The sequence below is a fragment of the Rhinatrema bivittatum genome, chromosome 8 (genome assembly GCF_901001135.1).
Source record: "Rhinatrema bivittatum chromosome 8, aRhiBiv1.1, whole genome shotgun sequence".
Classification (NCBI taxonomy): domain Eukaryota; kingdom Metazoa; phylum Chordata; class Amphibia; order Gymnophiona; family Rhinatrematidae; genus Rhinatrema; species Rhinatrema bivittatum.
The window spans coordinates 814,192-834,651 of record NC_042622.1 but is presented as its reverse complement, the minus strand read 5'-3'; the positions used below and the strand labels follow the sequence as shown (position 1 = coordinate 834,651).

General features: G+C 44.6%; 1 protein-coding gene and 1 long non-coding RNA gene across 5 annotated transcripts in view; one reads left to right on the top strand and one right to left on the bottom strand.

Moving 5' to 3' along the window:
• Positions 1–20,460, bottom strand: part of KIF3B (kinesin family member 3B) — a 190,136-nt gene that overhangs the window by 9,361 nt on the left and 160,315 nt on the right. Inside the window, exon 10 of one of the 4 annotated variants that reach the window (XM_029614726.1) lies at positions 7,488–7,603. The exons of the other annotated variants lie outside the window; for them this stretch is intronic. Within the exon in view, the coding sequence (XP_029470586.1) occupies positions 7,534–7,603 (70 nt within the window). The 3' untranslated portion in view covers positions 7,488–7,533. The remainder of the gene's footprint in view (positions 1–7,487; positions 7,604–20,460) is intronic. 4 annotated transcript variants of the gene reach the window in all.
• On the top strand, positions 9,739–14,220 carry LOC115098254. The gene is made up of 4 exons (XR_003858456.1): positions 9,739–9,788; positions 12,382–12,551; positions 12,689–12,800; positions 12,944–14,220. It is a non-coding gene; the product is annotated as an uncharacterized LOC115098254 (long non-coding RNA).

Here is a 20,460-nt window from a genome sequence, read left to right as displayed (position 1 = left end):
GTTGGGAATTATTAGAAAAGGAATGATGAATAAAACGGAAAATGTCATAATGCCTCTGTATCGCTCCATGGTGAGACCGCACCTTGAATACTGTGTACAATTCTGGTCGCCGCATCTCAAAAAAGATATAATTGCGATGGAGAAGGTACAGAGAAGGGCTACCAAAATGATAAGGGGAATGGAACAACTCCCCTATGAGGAAAGACTAAAGAGGTTAGGACTTTTCAGCTTGGAGAAGAGACGACTGAGGGGGGACATGATAGAGGTGTTTAAAATCATGAGAGGTCTAGAATGGGTAGATGTGAATCGGTTATTTACTCTTTCGGATAGTAGAAAGACTAGGGGACACTCCATGAAGTTAGCATGGGGCACATTTAAAACTAATCGGAGAAAGTTCTTTTTTACTCAACGCACAATTAAACTCTGGAATTTGTTGCCAGAGAATGTGGTTCGTGCAGTTAGTATAGATGTGTTTAAAAAAGGATTGGATAAATTCTTGGAGGAGAAGTCCATTACCTGCTATTAAGTTCACTTAGAGAATAGCCACTGCCATTAGCAATGGTTACATGGAATAGACTTAGTTTTTGGGTACTTGCCAGGTTCTTATGGCCTGGATTGGCCACTGTTGGAGACAGGATGCTGGGCTTGATGGACCCTTGGTCTGACCCAGTATGGCATTTTCTTATGTTCTTATGATAATTTTGTTTTCCTTAGTGTAGTCAGATGGACTCAGGACCAGTGGGTTTTTGCTCCCCTGCCAGCAGATGGAGATGGAGTGAGCTGACGTCACAGTATACATAACGCTGCAGTGACCCCAGCCTGCCAGTATTCTCTTCAAAAGCAACTGTGGACAGATTAGCAAAAAACTTTATTAAAAACAGTACATAACTGTACTCAACCAACAAGAAACACTGAACTCACGTAAGAATCTAGGTACCTCAATCTAGGGACTGGATGAACACTTACCAGTAATCCCTTGGGACCTGGAGCCCAACAGGAAGACTGTGGACTCACTCATGCGGCAGCCGAGGGAGGAAAGCTGAGTCCATCTTTCTACACTAAGGAAAATGACATTATCAGTTAAGTAATTTCTCCATTTCCTAGCGTGTAGACAGATGGATTCAGGACCAGGGGGATGTACCAAAGCTTCCCCCCAACAGGGTGGGAGGCTGCCCATGGTCCAATCAACACCGCACGTGCAAAGGCTGCATCCTCCCAGGCCTGAACATCCAGACAATAAAACCTGGAAAAAGGGTGTAAGGAGGACCATGTTTCAGCTCAGCAGATATCGCCGGAAGTTAACAGACTAACCTCCACCCATGACACTGTCTGAGCTCCAGTGGAATGAGCCCTAACCTGAGTAGGCAACGGCTTTCCAGCATCCACATACGCGGCTGTGACCACCTCTTTAATCCAATGAGCTATGGTAGCCCGCGAAGCTGGAGCCCCCTGCTTACTCCTGCCAAAGAGAACAAACAGGCAATCTGTCTTTCGAAAAGACTGAGACCTCCAGATACCACACTTAACATCCAAGGAGCGCAAAAGGCGAAACCCCTTCGTATCCCTGACCTTTTCCAGGGGTGGTAAGGAGATGGACTGATTCAAATAAAAGTCCGAGACTACCTTGAGTTCGCATACCACGGACGCCTGGGCAATCTAGTGCCACCAGGAGTACTAACACCCTGTGGCCTTCGATCTTGTGAATTATACTGCCCAACAAGGGCCACAGAGGAAAGGCATAAGGCAATCTGTCTTCTGGCCAGACCTGTACGACAGCGTCTATTCCCAGGGATCATGGATCTCTCCTGCGACTGTAGAAGCGAGAAACCTTTGCATTTCGAGAAGTCTCCAGCAGGTCTAGAAATGGAAGGCTCCAGCAATCCACATTCAGCTGAAATGCCTCGGCTGACAACACCCACTCTTCTGGGTCCAGACTCTCCCTGCTGAGAAAGTCCGCTGTTACGTTGTCTTTTCCTGCAATGTGAGAGGCCGAGATCATCTGAGGATGACCTTCCACCCATTCCATCAGAAGCTCTATTTCCTGCGATATTTGCTGGCTCTTGGTTCCTTTCTGGCAATTGATATAGGCGACCGTCATCACATTGTCACACATCACACGAACCACTTGATTCTGCAGCCTGTGGCTAAACTGCCAGCATGCCGGCCATACCACCTGGGCCTCCAAGCGATTGATGATCCAGTGGGACTCTTCGGCATTCCAGCGCCCCTGGGCTGTTAATTCCAGACAGTGAGCCCCCCAACCATGGAAACTCGCACAGGCTGGAGGAACTCCCTTTCTCAGATGATCCTCCTGTAACCATCACTGGAGGCGAGAGCAGATTTCCATTGGCAAGTGGAGCCGAACCGCTTAATCCTGAGACTATGGGTTCCAACGAGATAGCAGAGATCGCTGAAGGGTATGCATATGCGCCCTTGCCCAGAGCACCACTTCCAGGGAGGATGCCACGAATACCTATAGGTAGGACCACACTGTTGAGCGTATGGTGTCCATCAACTGACGCACTTGAGACATCAATCTCTGGATTCAAACTTCCGGTAGGAAACCTCTGTCCTGTCCCGTTTCGAACCAGACCCCCAGATACTCCAACGACTGGGATGGTTGAAGATTGCTCTTGGTCAGGTTCACCACCCAACCGAGCTTCTGCCATAAGGAGATCACCTTGAGTGTCACCAGGTGGCTCTCTTCCTGAGACCTGGCTCGAATCAGCCAGTCGTCCAAATACGGGTAATCCAGGATTTCGTCTTTTCGCGAGGCCGCCGCTACCACCACCATAATCTTGGAAAATGTTCTGGGAGCGGAGGCGAGACCAAAAGGCAGTGCCCAAAACCGATAATGGTGCCCCAACACTGCAAAATGTAGAAAGCATTGGTGTTCTAATAGGATGGGAATATGAAGGTAAGCCTCTGACAGATCCAAGGTGGTCAGAAATTTCCACGACTGCACCGCCATTATTACAGAGCGTAAGGTTTCCATTCGAAAATAAGCCAACTTCAAGTGACGGTTGACCCTTTTGAGATCCAAGATGGGACGAAAGGAGCCTCCTTCTTGGGCACAACAAAATAAATGGAGTATCACCCCATACTTTCTTGAGACATGGGCACCGCAACCATAGCCCTCAGTCTGAGGAGCCTTTGAAGTGTGAACTCCACCACCTGCTTCTTCTGCGGGGAGTGGCAAAGGGACACCATGAACTCGTCACGAGGAATACTGCAAAGTTCCAGTACATACCCTTTGTGTATCACCTCCAGGACTCACTAGTCCAATGAGATCTCAACCCACTCCCATAAAAGAGAAAGAGACATCTCCCCATTTCCTATTCTGGAAGGTAGGTCGGCAAACCTTCATTGGAAAGCTCGGGAAGGTCAACCACCTGAGCCTGCTCCTCTCTTGGGCTGCTGGGGACAAAAGGACTGAGAACTGAGACCTACTGAAAGGCCAAGTCCACTGAAAGGTCGTCTCTCCGTAGGGAAGAAAACGTCTGGAACTCCAGAAACAATCCCTCATACCAAAGGGGCACTGTAACTGTTTCTTATCCTCCGGCAACCGAGGCACCGGAGACTCATCCCACTTATTGGCCAGTTTCTCCAACTCGCTCCCATCAAGAGCGAGCTGTTAAAGGGCATCCTGGTAAGACTGGCTTTGGAAGCTGTGTCAGCTGACCAATTTCGCAACCAGAGTTGACGCCTGGCTGCTATCACTGAAGCCACTCCTCTGGCCGACATCCGGCCCAAATCACAGCCTGCGTCTGCTAAAACGACAACAGCAGGATCCATAACCGCTCTGGAATTCCCTTCAGACTCATCAACCTCCTGAGAGAGACACAGACAAAATCTCACCACTAGGGTGTAACAGGGGGCAATCTGTAAATTCATCACCACAACCTCAGAGGCTTGCTTAAGAATAGCCTCAATCCCTCTATCATCTACATCCTTCAAGGCTGCTCCTCCCTCTGCAGGGATAGTTGTCCGCTTAGACATGGCACATACCAGAGCATCCGCTTTGGGAAAACGCAAACGCTCTCTCACAGTCAGATCTAGGGGGTACAAGCGTTCCAATGTCCGACCCCCTTTAAAATTTGTCTCTGGGGCATCCCATTCCAGATCAATCAATTCCTGGATGGTGTCCATCACAGGGAAAAAACAAGAGGCTTTATGTAAGGAAACCAAAATGTGATTCCTTCCTCGGCTCTGACATAGCATCTGAACCAAGAACACTCAGCTGTTTCAAGGTCTGGGAAATCAGGCTACCAGGAGATCCTCACAACTGAACATACCCTTGTATTCTGATGGTGATCACACACCAGGACCCCAGAGGTTGCCTTTCTCTAAGGAATACTCATGCTTTTGGATGGGGTCCACACTCAATGGGGGCAGCACTCTCATGTAATAGGGCATCACCTAGTGTCGCAGAGACAGCAGCATCAGCAGATTCAATTCAGGGGGAATTGCTTCACACCTTTGGCATATACCTGGAGAGTAAAAAGAGGGTGATTTAATCATTGTGAGCTAGCAGAGTGTTAATGATCTGCTCCTCCAGAGGGGAGGAGCTAGCAATCTGTTAAGAGTCTTGCTTGGGAGCTAGCAATCTGTTAACGATCTGCTCCTCCAGAGGGGAGGAGTCAGCAATCTGATACTGAACTGCTAGGTAGATAGTGATCTGTTGGAGATATGCTCCTCCAGAGGGGAGGAGCTAGCAATCTGTGATACTCCGAAGGCGGAGCTAGCAGTCTATTTGTGATCTCTTCTATGAGGTTGCAATCAGATAGAAAACTGTTATGGGTAACTGTAGGGTTCCTGTAGGAAGCAGCAATCTATATGATACAGTTCCTGAGGAAAGAGATGTTAGCAACAGTTTGAGGTTAAGACTACAAGGTAGCAGTTAGTTGTGCTCAGCTCTTGAAGTGTGAGGAATGAACACACTAATGTGGATTGGTGAATCCCTGGGCCGATGGCAGATGACAGCGCCCTCAGGTGGATACTCTGAGAGGAACCACCAACTAGGCTGGTGAATGGAGACAGACAGTTCTTAGTGTTTGGGTAATTGCCAGGTTCTTGTGGCCTGGTTTGGCCTCTGTTGGAAACAGGATGCTGGGCTTGATGGACCCTTGGTCTGACCCAGCATGGCAATTTCTTATGTTCTTATGTTCATCTCTATCAAAGAACTGCAACATGGTTTGATACGGTTCCAGCCCTGGAGGAATTTCCCCATCTTCCAGGGAATCTGGATAAACCTCATCATCAGTGCCATCCGGATTCCTACCAGGAACAACTGCAGGGAGCCGGGGCAAGCCCTGACGCTTAAGCATAGGACTGGAAGAGGGAGGAGCCACCGGTTAAGGGTCTGACTGGACAGAAATGGGGGAAGCAGAGGACTGCGCCTGAAGAAAGGCTTGTAAGCCTTGAAAAAATTCCACCCAAGAAAAAGCAGCCAGGTCCAGACCAAGCCCAGAAGGAACTGGAGCTGGTCCCACAGAATTGCCCTCGCCAGCAGAGGAGCCAGTCAAGGGAGAACCAAGATCTAGTGTCCCCCCAATCAAGGCCATGATCAACCTATCATCAAAGTCAGAAGAGCCAGGCTTAGCAAAATCCAATTAAGACAACTTTCCTTGAGCATCTGAGCAGCGCTGACACAGGTTAGAAGCCAGGTCAGGCTGAGAAACTCTAACATGACAGGCAACACAAATAGGAAGATGCTTAGGCTTCTTGCTTACCGGCGCCATCGCTGCGGTAAACATACGTCAGAACAGCTCGCACTCAAAAATTAAATGTGCCCAAAAAATAAGCGCAGAAGTCACACGCATAACTTGTGCGCCAAGTTTAGCGCATGAAAAAGTTTGTGCATGTAAAAAGCATGCCCAAAAACCAAGCGGACAACATGTGCACAGAGCCGACACACTGCACACACCGACGGCCTATGGCCACAACATGCACAAAAGTGCACGAAAACGCTGCTGCAGCCTACCACACGTCGTGCAAGAAAAAAGCCTAAGTGCGGGGCCTAGCCCGACAGGGGCCGCTAATCCTGCCAGGTTGCCCATTTCTCCAACCCAAACAGGAGCGGGAATGAACGTTGGCAAGGCGCGCTGAGAACGGAGACCTGAAGAAGTCCTGAAACTCCTCTAACTGTCTCTGATTCAGGTAGAACTTTCTCCTTTTTTTTTTTTAAAACCTTACCTGAGCTCAGCGCTTACCAGCTGAGTACAGAGAAGTCTCCGGCTGTTGGGGGAGAGGGTGTCTGCCATCACCGCCGCACTTGGCCTCCTGCACCTGCAGCTTTGAGCCGAACTAGCAGCTAAGTGCATGTTCGGAAACCCAGCTACTGGACCAAGGCACACCTCTAAGGGACCACGGAAATCGCCTCAGGAATTCTCAACTAGGGGAGGGACCTTTAGGTATCACCACAGGAGAGCGGGGCTTTCTTTTTCTGAATTTAAAATTTAAAATTTCTCCTTTCAAAAAGTTCAAAGCAATCCCTATAGGGAGATGGATGTCCACCATCTGCTGGAGACAGAGAATACTGGCAGGCTGGGGTCACTGCACGGTTATGTATACAGTAAGAACATAAGACCAAGGGTCCATCAAGCCCAGCATCCTGTTTCCAACAGTAGCCATCCAGGCCACAAGAACCTGGCAATTACCCAAACACTAAGAAGATCCCATGCTACTGATGCCAGTAATAGCAGAGGCTATTCCCTAAGTCAACTTGATTAATAGCAGTTAATGGACATCTCCTACAAGAACTTATCCAAACCTTTTTTGAACCCAGCTACACTAACTGCACTAACCACATCCTCTGGCAACAAATTCCAGAGCTTTATTGTGCATTGAGTGAAAAAATATTTTCTCCGGTTGGTCTTAAATGTGCTACTTGCTAACTTCATGGACTGCCCCCTAGTCCTTCTATTATCTGAAAGTGTAAATAACGATTCACATCTGCTCGTTCAAGACCTCTCATTATTTTAAAGACCTCGTTCATATCCCCCCTCAGCCATCTTTTCTCCAAGCTGAACAGCCCTAACCTCTTCAGCCTTTCCTCAAAGGGGAGCTGTTCCATCCCCTTTTTCATTTTGGTTGCCCTTCTCCATCGCAACTATATCTTTTTTGAGATGTGGCTATCAGAATTGTACACAGTTGTTATGCTTTTGAGGTGTTGGAGTGGATTCTTGGGTACTGCGGTGATGGCCACTCCCACGAGGAAGAGCCCCGTGAGGAACCGCAGTACTAGGCTAGACTTTATACTCGCAGACACAGAGAATTTGTATTTATTATACAGCTTGATGGTACTGTCTGAGGAGCGGACAGCAATGAGGTAACCCAGTAGCAGTAGTCCAGGGGTCCACAGCAGAGGAGACCAGTCCCACAATCGAGTAGATGATAGGCAATGCAGGGTAGCAGAGGAAGGTCCCGGATGAAGACTCCTAGCGCTGCAGCTGAAGGTGAGATAGATTGACAGGATTAGTACTCACTGAAGTAGATAACTGTACTGATGAAGATCCTGCAGGCAGAAGTAGTTCAGTAGTAGGCGTCAGAGTAGGGAGAGTAGGCCCTCGAGGAGTGAGTACCCGATATCCCAGATAGGTACCTGAAAGAGAGCATAAGGGCCCCCGAGGAGCAGGTACCCAGGTTAGCGATGAATTACCCCGAAGGGCAGAGAGAGCTTCCTGCGGCAGCTAGAAAGCGGCAGAGCAGCTTAGACCAGAGGCAGTCCAATCCAATCTTTGCTAACTCAGTTTGTTAGCAAACAAAGAGCAGGCTAAATACCAGGATGTGATTTATTTATTTATTTATTTATTTATTTATAGGTTTTTATATACCGATAGCCGTTTGCACATCGTATCGGTTTACAGATAACTAAAACTTTTTGACAGTGTCATTATACAGAACTTTTGGCACTGCCATTACATAGAACAGTAAACTTTGCATACAAGAAATAAACATCAACAAACAGTAACTGGGTAACTATTTACAGGGAACGAGGGTTCCTCAATTGGAAGCAGATGAGGGAAAATTAACAAGAGCACATAGTGACGGTAGTACGTGGAAAGCATTGTAATCAAATCAAGAGGTCCTAGGGGAGAAGGTAATTGAGAGATAAAGACAGCAGAAGCACATTGTAAAAGGTGATACAGGGAATGCATTATACACAGCTTAGGGGGTTATCAGGAGGATGATTGCTGAGGGAGGGGTAGGCCTGTAAGAATAGCCAGGTCTTTAGGTTTTTTTTGAATTTGGGTGTGGATGTTTCAGTGCGCAAGTCTGGGGGCATAGAGTTCCACAGGGTGGGGCCGGCAAGGGAAAAGGCTCTGTTCATTGTGGAAATAAGATTGGTGGATTTGATAGAGGGGGTACGGAGTGTCCCTTGGAGGGCAGTGCGAGTCGGTCTAGTGGATGTGCGAGAAAGCAGTGGGGGGTTGATCCAGTCAGTATTTTCATTGGTGATGCTTTTATGAATGAGGGAGAGAACTTTGAACAGGATGCGAGACTGTATTGGGAGCCAGTGGAGATCGATAAGGGTAGGAGTAATGTGGTCACGTTTCCTGGAATTGGTGAGGATGCGTGCTGAGGCGTTCTGTAGGAGTTGTAATGGCTTAGTATGTGTTGCAGGGAGACCAAGGAAGAGTGCACTACAGTAGTCTATTTTGGAAAAGATAATAGACTGTAGTACTGTGCGAAAGTCAGTGAAGAATAAGAGGGGCCGGAGTTTTTTGATAGTTTGAAGTTTGAAGTAGCAGTCAGTTAGGATAGATTTAATGAAGGGTTTGAAAGAGAGCTGGTTGTCAATGAGGACGCCCAGGCTACGGGTCACTCGGAGGGGACGCCCACCGATGTTCCTGCCATGAATTGGATAACGACGTAGGTGGCGTGCGCACGCGCACCCTAGGAGGCCCTCAGGAAAATCATGGCGAACACCATCGCCACTGCCGTTCCGGGGACACCGGAGAGAGCGGCATGAAGACGTGGCAGCAGCCATCTTCCCAAGGCTTGAGGAGAGAGAAGGGAGAAAGGTGAGGCACAGAGGTTGAAGCTGTCGGAGACCGACAGACGCATTCAAAGCGCGGTCTCACTATGAAGCGATACAGAGTCATTATGACAATATCTGTTTTATTAACCATTCCCTTCTTAATAATTCCTACCATTCTGTTTACTTTTTTGACTGCTGCAGCACACTGAGCTGACCATTTCAAAGTATTATCCACTATGATGCCCTGATCTTTTTCCTGGGTGGTAGCTCCTAATATGGAACCTAACATCGTGTAACTACAGCAAGGGTTATTTTTCCCTGTATGCAACACCTTGCACTTATCCACATTAAATTTCATCTGCCATATAGATGCCCAATTTTCCAGTCTCACAAGGTCTTCCTGCAATTTATCACAATCTGCTTGTGATTTAACTACTCTGAATAATTTTGTATCATCCGCAAATTTGATTACCTCACTCGTCGTATTCCTTTCCAGATCATTTATAAATATATTGTATTATCTGAATATAGATGAGTATATCTGTATAAACCCTGCCATATGAGCAAGATGCTCCCCTTGAGAATTATAAATTTGAGTAATATCATTTTTTAGGTTGTGCACTATGAATTGGACTCATCAAATTGTATTCACTTTATTTGCATACTGAAACATTTTAACCTGAACCCCTTGAATATATTTTTGTGCCCTTTGAAAGGGCAAATGGTTAATCTGATTTTTTTCTCCCTTTCATTAGATTCCACTCCTCTTTGAATATGCTTCTTCTTAGCTATCTGTAAATCCTGAGTAAGTCTTAAAATCTTTACATTTAATTTCTTATTCACTTGGGCCATATATGAAATAATTTCTCACATAACTGTCTTTCTAGCTTCCCATAAAATCTGCGGGGAAATCTCAGAGGATTCATTAGCAATATACTGTTGCCATGTAACTTCTAGAAATTTTTTTAAATTGATCATAATGGTAAAGGGAAACTGGAAATCTCCAACATAGCCCACAGTATTATTTGCAATGTAAAACACCTGCACTGATAAAGCCAGTATGCACCAGTCACTCAGTTCCCATACATATAACATAATAACAAGAGTAAAAACATACACTACACAGAAACTCATAAAACAAACTATAAACTGCAAGGGACTGCATCTTCTCCTTGTTTCTTCTATCTTCTGTGATGATGCACCCTGTTGGGGCTCAATATCTCTTATTCCTATTAGACATCCTTTGATACACTTATGGCCAAATTTTAAAATAGCTACGCGCGTAAAAAAACGTGGGATACGTGTGTGGTTGGGCCTTGCACGCACTGCGCGCGTTTTCAAAGGGGACCAGCCACGGGTGTAACCCCTGTTACTTGCAGAAGTGCCAGGCCCAGAGAAAGGAGCGGTCCAGGGGAGGGGTGGGGCTGGAGGCGGCCAGTACAGCGGCCATTTGCTACTGCAAAAAGGTAAAATAAAATAAAATACTGCAAAAAGGTAAAATAAAAAGTTTGGGGTTCGATAGGATAGGGATAGGGGGCGGGAAGGAGAGGAGAGGGGAAGAGGGAGGAAGGTCAGTTAGGTGGGTTGAAAAGTTCCATTAATTGGAGTGGACTGGGAGGGACCTGGGAGAGGCCAGATCTCTTCCCTGCGCACGCGGATTATAAAATCTGGTGCGCATCTGAGCTCGCGCGAGCCGGTGCACCTTAGGCAGTTACTAGATACTAGAATAGCTGAACTAACATGAAAAGATTGGTGAGCTGCAATAGTGAGAAAATAAACTTTTAAAGAAAATGCAGCTTCAGGTTACTATACATTCTAAATATATATTGTCATGAAATTCGGTACGTTCCACACAAATTAAACAAATGCCTATAGCTCAGTACAGAAAAAAAATGCCACAAAATGCAGAGTTGAAAAGAGAAGTCAATCTATGCTTAAATTCCTGCAGCACATTAAAAAAAAAAAAAAAAAAGGAAGTAAAGTCCCCTCACTTAGCAAACTTGTCTTTAAATACTCTAGTAGAATAAATGCTCCAGAAAAAGGCAGTCCTTGTTAATGTCTATAAAATTGTATGCCATGTTTCTTAAGTGCATGACAGCTCAGATTACTGACATGCCTAGAACAAAAATCGCCTTAAAAGTCACTTTACCCTCCATTGCCTCAGGTACAAACTTAGGCCTGGATTTATCAAAATGCAGTAAATATTGCATGTGATGGGAAAAGGGGTGTGTTTATCGCAATTTGTGCTAATACCTAAGTTAATGCAAATTGCGATCACTTTTTTGCACTTTGAGATAAGTGCCAGAATGTGGTATTTTTCTTGGAGGCTTCTGGTGGGCGATTTCTCTGTTGCTGTTTTCTGCGGGGATTTTTCTTTTGTTTTTCTTCCTTCTCTGGCTCTCGTGGTGATTTTTGATTCTCGCGGCGATTTGCATCTCTCTCACTTCCGGTTTGGGCCTCTCCTCCGCTGTAGCACCGGGACAGGTCTGCAGCGCTTGGAGGAGGGGAGGGCCGCTGGATGGAAGGTCTCGGGTCCGGAGCGACGGCGGAGCAAAAGGAACAATACTCCTGATTCTGGGGGTGGGTAGCACTAATTTGTCAGCCCCTTCAGACCTTAATGATTGCGTTGGAACATACTATTGCAACTTTGATGCAAACAAACTCTTGCACTCTGAGTGAAGCATCTTATGTACAATGACCATCATTTTAAGCTCTGACCAATACGTTACTGAAAGCCAGTGATGGTCTTTTAACACAGAGGTTATATGATCACACTTTCCACTACCCTTAATAATCCTAGCAACTGCATGTTGCATCAATTGTAACCCCTGAAAACCTCTGTCTGGTAATCTAGTAAGCAGCCCGTTGTAATAATCAGACTTAGTACAAGTGCCTGTGCTACCATTCTAAACATACTTGAGGGCGGGCAGCAATGCTTTAATGAACTAAACATCTTAAGATTGTAAAATACTACCCTAGCTATTTTTTTTTTTTACGAGGAACCACAGACAATTTAGAATCTAACAATATACCTAGGCCGTGTAACTGTCAAAATAGGCAATGCGAGTAGTTATAGGGTCTAGTTATTTTGATGGGTGGCCATGCCCATATCTGGATTAAGCCCCACTCTCAGTCTATCAGCTTTCACTTTTAGGTCACACTCTGCCCACGGGCCCCCACCCCCAGCCAAACAGCGTTCACTTCCATGTCATGCTCCACCCCCTCTGTTGATATTCGGCCTAGCTCTGCCCAAGCCACGTCCGTTTTTGCCTACGGGGCAGCCATTTTGGCTGCCTGGGGGCCACCAACTGGATGATATCACCAAAAATTACTTCAAGACTAACAGGGGGCAGCCATCCTGGGGCATTACCATTAACGTAGGACTCTTTCTGTTTTAGTCTCCAAAGCTCAAGATCAGGGGACAGCCCAAAATGCTGAGTCAGTACAACACACGTTGCAAGAACCGAGTCTGTACAACACACAGTTCAAGAACAAGATACAGCCGAAAACACTGAGGCGGTACAAAGAAAAATACCAGGAGGTCCTAATAAGAGACCAATAACAAGTTGTAAGTGGAAAAACCTGTCCTTTCCAAAATATATCATCAAGGGTGTCAAAGGTATTAGTTTATCGATGGAGCTCCTTTTTCTACCAATATATTAACTCAAATACTTTAATATACTTTTTTCTGTCTTCACCATACAGATCAATAGCTGAGCACAGACAAAAACTCTGCTCACCAGAGCTGTTAGAGGAAGCCAAAGGATAAAAACAAGTACTGAAAAAAAAACAACCCATAGCGAGTCTACAGACAAAGGTATACACCAAGAGACAGTGCATTAAGCAGTTTTAATCTTTTGTTTAATGTGCACCTCTATGCCTGTGCTTTCATTATTACAATAAACTTAATATTCGTTTACTTTTCTTACTGCAATAACCTTTTTCTGTTTTACCTTATAGCCAATGAGAAAAGTATGCCTAAAGCCACCGAGCATCAGCAGGTCTTATATAAAAAGTCTAACGATAAAAGTAAGCATTGCAAACACACAGATGCTGCGCTCCTAAGCAATGGAAGAGAAAAGGAAGTGAGTCAATGGATACGGGCTCATCGGAGAAAGACTGTTTTGAGACTCTAACTGATTCAGATTTAGAGACTCTAAATGATTCAATTTTAGAGATGGTGTCAGACATTTCTGATATTCCCTCTATAGACCCTGAACTGATAAGATATGTCGAGTTTGTAAACAGATGGCACAGACCAACGGTACGCTTCAACGGCGTGATCTATTCAGACAAATTTCGTTTTATTAATATGGAAAATATCACCTCATTCAGAGAAGTGCAGGAAGCCATACGTTTGGGAATTCAGCAAGCTTTAGATGGGATAAACAGTAGAGCAAAGCGATTATCTACAAATATGCTTCGATCCTGGCAGCGATCACCACCCCCTGTATTCTAGAAGGCAGCATCCCAACGAGCTGAAAATGGATGCTTTCTTAGAAAGGATCAGCAAGTTTCTTCAGAGCTACAGAAAGATACACATGAACACCACCATGCATGTGTCCTAATGACTGTGATAAGAAATTGGGGTTGGGAGCCTGATCTTTGTATAAAATGTAATGTGCAGTCTGGAATGTTATGCCACATGATCACTGGCTGTGTAAAAATGCAAAACTACTGGAGACAGGTGTGTGGGTTTTTAGATAATATTTTAGATTGTAAGACCCCTTAGTCAGGAATGATTTTGCTTTTGCATATTTTTGACATGAGTGTTCGCCTACCAGTGGGAGGGAAACCCTTCCTCATAGTGTCTTTAACCCTGGTAGAAAAACAAATCTTGTCTTATTGGAATGTAGACACCATACTTCACGTGAGAGAATGGATGGCCTTGCTGAGACAAACAGCGCAACTGGAACTTCTTCGGAAGGAGAACCCCTGTCTCCCAAACAATTAACGTGGATGAAAGGATACTTCAGTTTGTAGAAAAGTGTGCTTCGAAGCTCGCACAATGAGAAACGAGGGGGCAGCTGAGGACCTTAAGTGTGGGATCGGTCAGGGGTGAATGCGTATATGGGTGCGTGTGTGAGAACGGGTGTGTTTTGTGTGTGTTGGATACTGGAACTTACTTGTTTTCTTAAGTTTTTGTAAAGATAAAAGAGGATCTGGAGGGCTATCATGGACAGTGATAACTGAGCATTGCTTTAAACCATTGTGATGTATTACTGCCTGTTGATGTTCCTCTATTGATCTAATAAAAAGATTAAAAAAAAAAAAAAAAAAAAAGATCGGGGTGGGGGGTGTGGGAGCACATAGAATTTTAAGAACTATCCTCTACAGCAGCATTGTCGATAAAAAAAGACAACACTTGGTAGATTTGAATAACAGGGGTAACAACTTATGTTTTACAGGGAGCCTCATGGCCCTCTTGACTACAGAAAAGCTCACAGACATAGAACTGTTAGAGAGGAGTAGAAAATTGCAAGACGAGTTGGGGTGATTGGAACAGAAAAAGATCATGTTGGACAATGTGGCTGTTTTTGAGCAGTACCTGGGCGTCAACATACGAGTCTATTATGCCGAGAAAGGAAAGATGGACACGTATAAGACAAATGATTGCAGTGTCTATGACAAAACCGTGCTTCTTTTACTCCACGACGACCATTACTAAGGAGTTTTAGAAGTTCGTAGGGGTGCAAAACTTTTGTAACTATTGCACTGCCCAGTGTTTGGTATCTCTGCTGTAGAGTTTCTTTAAGATTTAAAAAAACAAAAAAAAAACTCAAAAAAACCCACTCCAGCTTTTAATCTGATAGAATCTCTCTCTTATTGGATTTAGCTGTCACTAATAATCTCTGTTTAGAAATTAATATTGCGGCATAAAGAGCTGAGTAAAAAGAATTTAAAAGAAAGGACAAATAAACTTCCAGAAGTGTCCTGATCTACCTAGTTTCGGCAGGTGCTTAACTCTGACAACCAGCAGATCCACTGTGGGCAGTGCACAGTGAGGAGCCAGGGAGCACTAAAGAGTCTTGTGAACATCCGTGACCAAGGGTTAACTGTTTGACTCCCTCCCACCCACCCTGGATTTGTTTTTCTGATATAGTCTGCCTAATTCATAATTGGCAATCAAGATAAATTAGTAAACTGGTATTTCCTTAGGTGTTAACCATCAAATAAATTACCAAAATGAGGACTATCCAATGTAACTATTGTGGAGCCTTTATTCTGAGGGAAATCATCTGGAAACTTAGGGCTTGCCCCATTTGTTCAGAACTCTCTTCCTTGAAAAAGGAGCTGGATGAACTTAAAGCTGAATTAGCTTCAATGAAGAAAGGCTCACCCACTTTATAATATTCAGGAATTAATTCCCCATTACCACAGAAAAACCAAAAGTCAAGGATAAAGAGATTTACAGTACGCTCAGGTAGGATAAGACCTGTGACCCACAGGCACCCGTTCTTGACAGCTGTGCAGCTCATAAGTCTACTCCCCCACTCACTCAGGGCATTAAGGAATAAACAACAAGATTACAGTGGGCTCTGGTAGAATTAAACCTGTGATGCAGACACACACTGTATCAAGGCCAACAAATACAAAAAGTCTTCTCTGTATTAAATACTGAAGAAGTTCTTGAGAAAAAGATTGAAGTGATATCTGAAAAGAAAGAAGAAACCCAATGCATACAGAAATTCCAGATCAGTAACCAAAGGAAAAAGCTCATTGTGTTGGATGAATCTGTTATCAAAGGCACTAATCTTTTCCTTTGCACAAATGAAAAGGGAAAGGAAGAAGTGGATAACAAATCTCAACTAAATAATTCACAAAAGGAGTCCAGGAACAGCAGTAACCTGAACGAGGAAACCTGGAAAACTATGAGCACAAATGCTCGTAGTTTGGGCAATAAAATCCCAGATCTGCAAGCTCTAATGGTAGGGGCGGACTTGGACATTGTTGCTGTAACGGAGATATGGTTCACGGAATCTCACGATGGGATACAGCAATACCGAGCTATAACTTGTTAAGGAAGGACAGAGAGGATAGGAAAAGGGGAGGAGTGGCTCTTTATATCAGAAACAATATCCAAGCATCTGAGCTGCAAGGAAGATGGGGCAAGGAAGAAGCACTATGGACCAACCTAAAAAAAGATGGGAGATCCATTTTTATTGGAGTGGTTTACAGGCCTCCAAACCAAAAGGAAGAGCTTGTCAGAGATATGGTTGAAGACATCCAAAAGATGGGAAAGAAGGAAGAAGTGGTGATCGTTGGAGACTTTAATTTGCCGGATGTAGACTGGAGAATCCCATCTGCAGAATCTAACTATGCAGAGAAATAGTGGATGCTCTGCAAGGAGCTTTGTTCAAACAAATGGAATTGGAACCCACGAGGGAGGGAGCTATACTCTACTTAGTGCTCACTAATGGAGATAATGTCTCTGATGTCCATGTGGGCGCCCACCTCAGCACCAGTGATCATCAAACGGTATGGTTTAATATCACAAAAAGGATACTGAAAAGAAGCACACGGACCCAAGTTTTGCAGTTCAAAAACAAGGACTTTGATGAAATGGGGGAAGTACGTGGAGGAAGAACTGCTAGGCTGGGAGAACAAGAGAGATGTGGAACAACAGTGGACCATACTAAAAGGAGCAATTACCAAGGCAACTAATCGATATGTTAGAAAAGTAAAGAAAAGCAAAAGAAAAATGAAACCTATCTGGTTCTCAAAGGGGGTGGCTGACAAAATAAAGGCTAAAAGAACAGCATTCAAGAAATAAAAAGGATCCCAAAGGGAGGAGCACAAAGAAGAATATCTGGTGGAACTGAGGGAGACAAAGAAAGTAATCAAGACGGCAAAAAGTCAAGCGGAAGAAAGGATTGCCAAAGAGGTAAAGAGAGGTGACAAAACATTTTTCAGATACATCAGAGAAAGGAGAAAAGTTCAAAGTGGTATAGTGAAATTGAAAGATGAAAAGGATCAATCTGTGGAGAGAGACAAAGAAATGGCAGAAATATTAAATGAATACTTCAGTTCTGGGTTTACTAAAGAGGACCCTGGAGAAGGACAGTTGCTAATTAACAAGAAACTGTAAGGGAATGGAGTAGATGTATCTCCATTTACAGTAGAGAATGTATGGGAAGAGCTGTGGAAACTGAAAGTGGACAAAGCCATGGGGCCTAATGAGGTTCATCCCAGGATACTGAGGGAGCTCAGAGATGTGCTGGCGGGTCCACTGTGTGACCTGTTCAACAGATCCCTAGAAACGGGAGTGGTGCCGAGTGACTGGAGAAAAGCGGTGGTGGTCCCGCTTCACAAGAGTGGAAACAGAGAAGTGGCTGGTGACTACAGACCAGTTAGCCTCACCTCGGTGGTGGGAAAAGTAATGGAGTCGCTGTTGAAAGAAAGAATAGTGAACTATCTATAGTCGGAAGAATTGCTGAACCAGAGGCAGCATGGATTCACCAGGGGAAGATACTGACAGACAAATCTGATTGACTTTTTTGACTGGGTAACCAAGGAATTGCATCAAGGAAGAGCACTCGATGTCATCTACTTGGACTTCAGCAAAGCTTTTGATACGGTTCCGCACAGGAGACAGGTGAATAAAATGAGAAGCTTAGGAATGAGTGCCGAAGTGGTGGCCTGGATTGCAAATTGGTTGACGGACAGAAGACAATGTGTGATGGTAAATGGAACTTACTCTGAAGAGAGAGCGGTGTTGAGCGGAATGCCGCAAGGATCGGTGTTGGGACCGGTCCTGTTCAATATTTTTGTGAGCGACATTGCGGACGGGATAGAAGGTAAGGTTTGTCTTTTTGCGGATGACACTAAGATCTGCAACAGAGTGGACACGCCGGAAGGAGTAGAGAGAATGAGACGGGATTTAAGGAAACTGGAAGAGTGGTTGAAGATATGGCAGCTGAGATTCAATGCCAAGAAGTGCAGAGTCATGCATATGGGGTGTGGAAATCTGAAAGAACTGTATTCGATGTGGGGAGAAGGGCTGATGTGCACAGAGCAGGAGAGAGACCTTGGGGTGATAGTGTCTAATGATCTGAAGTCGGCGAAACAATGTGACAAGGCAATAGCTAAAGCCAGAAGAATACTGGGCTGCATAGAGAGAGGAATATCGAGTAAGAAAAGGGAAGTGATTATCCCCTTGTACAGGACCTTGGTGAGGCCTCACCTGGAGAACTGTGTTCAGTTCTGGAGACCGTATCTCCGAAGGGACAGAGACAGGATGGAGGCGGTCCAGAGAAGGGTGACCAAAAAGGTGGATGGTCTTCATCAAATGACTTATGAGAAGAGATTGAAAAATCTAAATATGTACACCCTGGAGGAAAGGAGGAGCAGGGGTGATATGATACAGACTTTCAGATACTTGAAAGGTTTTAATGATCCAAAGACAATGACAAACCTTTTTCTGTTGCAAAAAAAATCAGCAGAACCAGGGGTCACGATTTAAAACTCCAGGGAGGAAGACTCAGAACCAATGTCAGGAAGTATTTCTTCACGGAGAGGGTGGGGGATGCCTGGAACGCCCTTCCGGAGGAAGTGGTGAAGACCAAAACTGTGAAGGATTTCAAAGGGGCGTAGGATAAATACTGTGGATCCATAAAGTCTAGAGTATGTGAATGAAGAGAAGAGGCATGGGGGTGGCTTGCGGGAATGACGGCTACTACCTGGAGATTAATATCCTTATTCAATAAACATACACACTGTTAATGTCCTTATTCAATAAACATACACACTGTTAATGTGACTCCAACATTGCTCTATGCTTCAACGGCAAGAGGAAATGTGGAAAAAAGGATCTGCATCCACAAAAAAGCAGGGGAGCCATGGGAGTAGCTTGCTTGTTACGCGGTTACTACCCAAAACAAACAAGCCTGATACTTCACTTTCAATGCATATCCAGCATAGCTCTCTGCTTCAACGGCAGGGGGGAATGAAGAAAAGATGATTTATATTCAGACAACTACCAACAAGGTCTGAATTACATAGTCTGGGTAAAACAAATAATCATGGGAATAGCTTACTTGTTATGGTGGTTACTACCCCAAATCAAGCCTGATACTTCATTTGGAATACATATCCAGTGCAGCTCACTGCTTCAACGGCAGGGGGAATGAAGAAAAGATGATTTATATTCAAACAACCAACAAGGACTGAATTGTACAGGCTGGGTAAACAAGCGTGGGAGTAGCTTGCTTATTATGGCGGTTACTACCCCAAACCAATTAGCTAGATACTACAGTTAGATGCAGCTCTAGCGCTATCTACATCGATGGCGGGGGTGAAAGGGAAATAGAACCAAAAAGTTACTTAAAAGGGGCAAGAGTAACAGATAAGTATGAAAAAATAAGTGTGAAAGCTTACTGGGCAGACTGGATGGACCGTTTGGTCTTCTTCTGCTGTCATTTCTATGTTAATGCTGTACATGCACGATCATAACTGTAAGAGGCGATGCCACCTTTGTTTGAGAGAGACATGCATAGATAACGTGGGTGTGCAACAAGGATGTCCTATCTGCAGATTGTGTTGTTGCTCTAAAGAATGCTTAGACAAACACAAACTCCTGACTGCAAAAAAAGAGGTTGATTGCTTGACTAAAATACTGTGCGATTAATGCAAATTGTATGCAGAAAAGAGACACAGATGTAAGGGCAAATGCTGTAAGCAGAGTGGTGAACAGCTGTTGAAAGGTGAGAGACACATCTGCTTCATGATGAAGATAGGCAACACAAAAACACTGTAAAAGTACATATTTTACAACTGTGAATGTATGCAGGAAACAGGGGTGCACAAGCCCAATTACATCTTTGCCATAGATCTTTACCAAGAAAAGAATTGGGAATTTTTGGACCCGGACAGCCTCTCTGCCTTTATTAGGACCTTTATTGACAAAACGTTCAGAGAGTACAACTTCATAGCTCACAATTCTAAGGGGTAGGATGGGTATTTTATAGAAAGCCAGTTGGTAAAGAAGAAGATGGAGATGGATTTGCTAGCTCAGAGCGGTAAACTGTTACAAATCCTAGTGCAAGGTGTTGCATATAAGGAAAAATAACCCTTGCTGTAGTTACACGATGTTAGGTTCCATATTAGGAGCTACCACCCAGGAAAAAGATCTAGGCATCATAGTGGATAATACTTTAAAATCGTCGGCTCAGTGTGCTGCGGCAGTCAAAAAAGCAAATAGAATGTTAGGAATTATTAGGAAGGGAATGGTTAATAGAACAGAAAATGTCATAATGCCTCTGTATCGCTCCATGGTGAGACCGCACCTTGAATACTGTGTACAATTCTGGTCACCGCATCTCAAAAAAGATATAGTTGTGATGGAGAAGGTACAGAGAAGGGCAACCAAAATGATAAAGGGGATGGAACAGCTCCCCTATGAGGAAAGGCTGAAGAGGTTAGGGCTGTTCAACTTGGAGAAGAGACGGCTGAGGGGGGATATGATAGAGGTCTTTAAG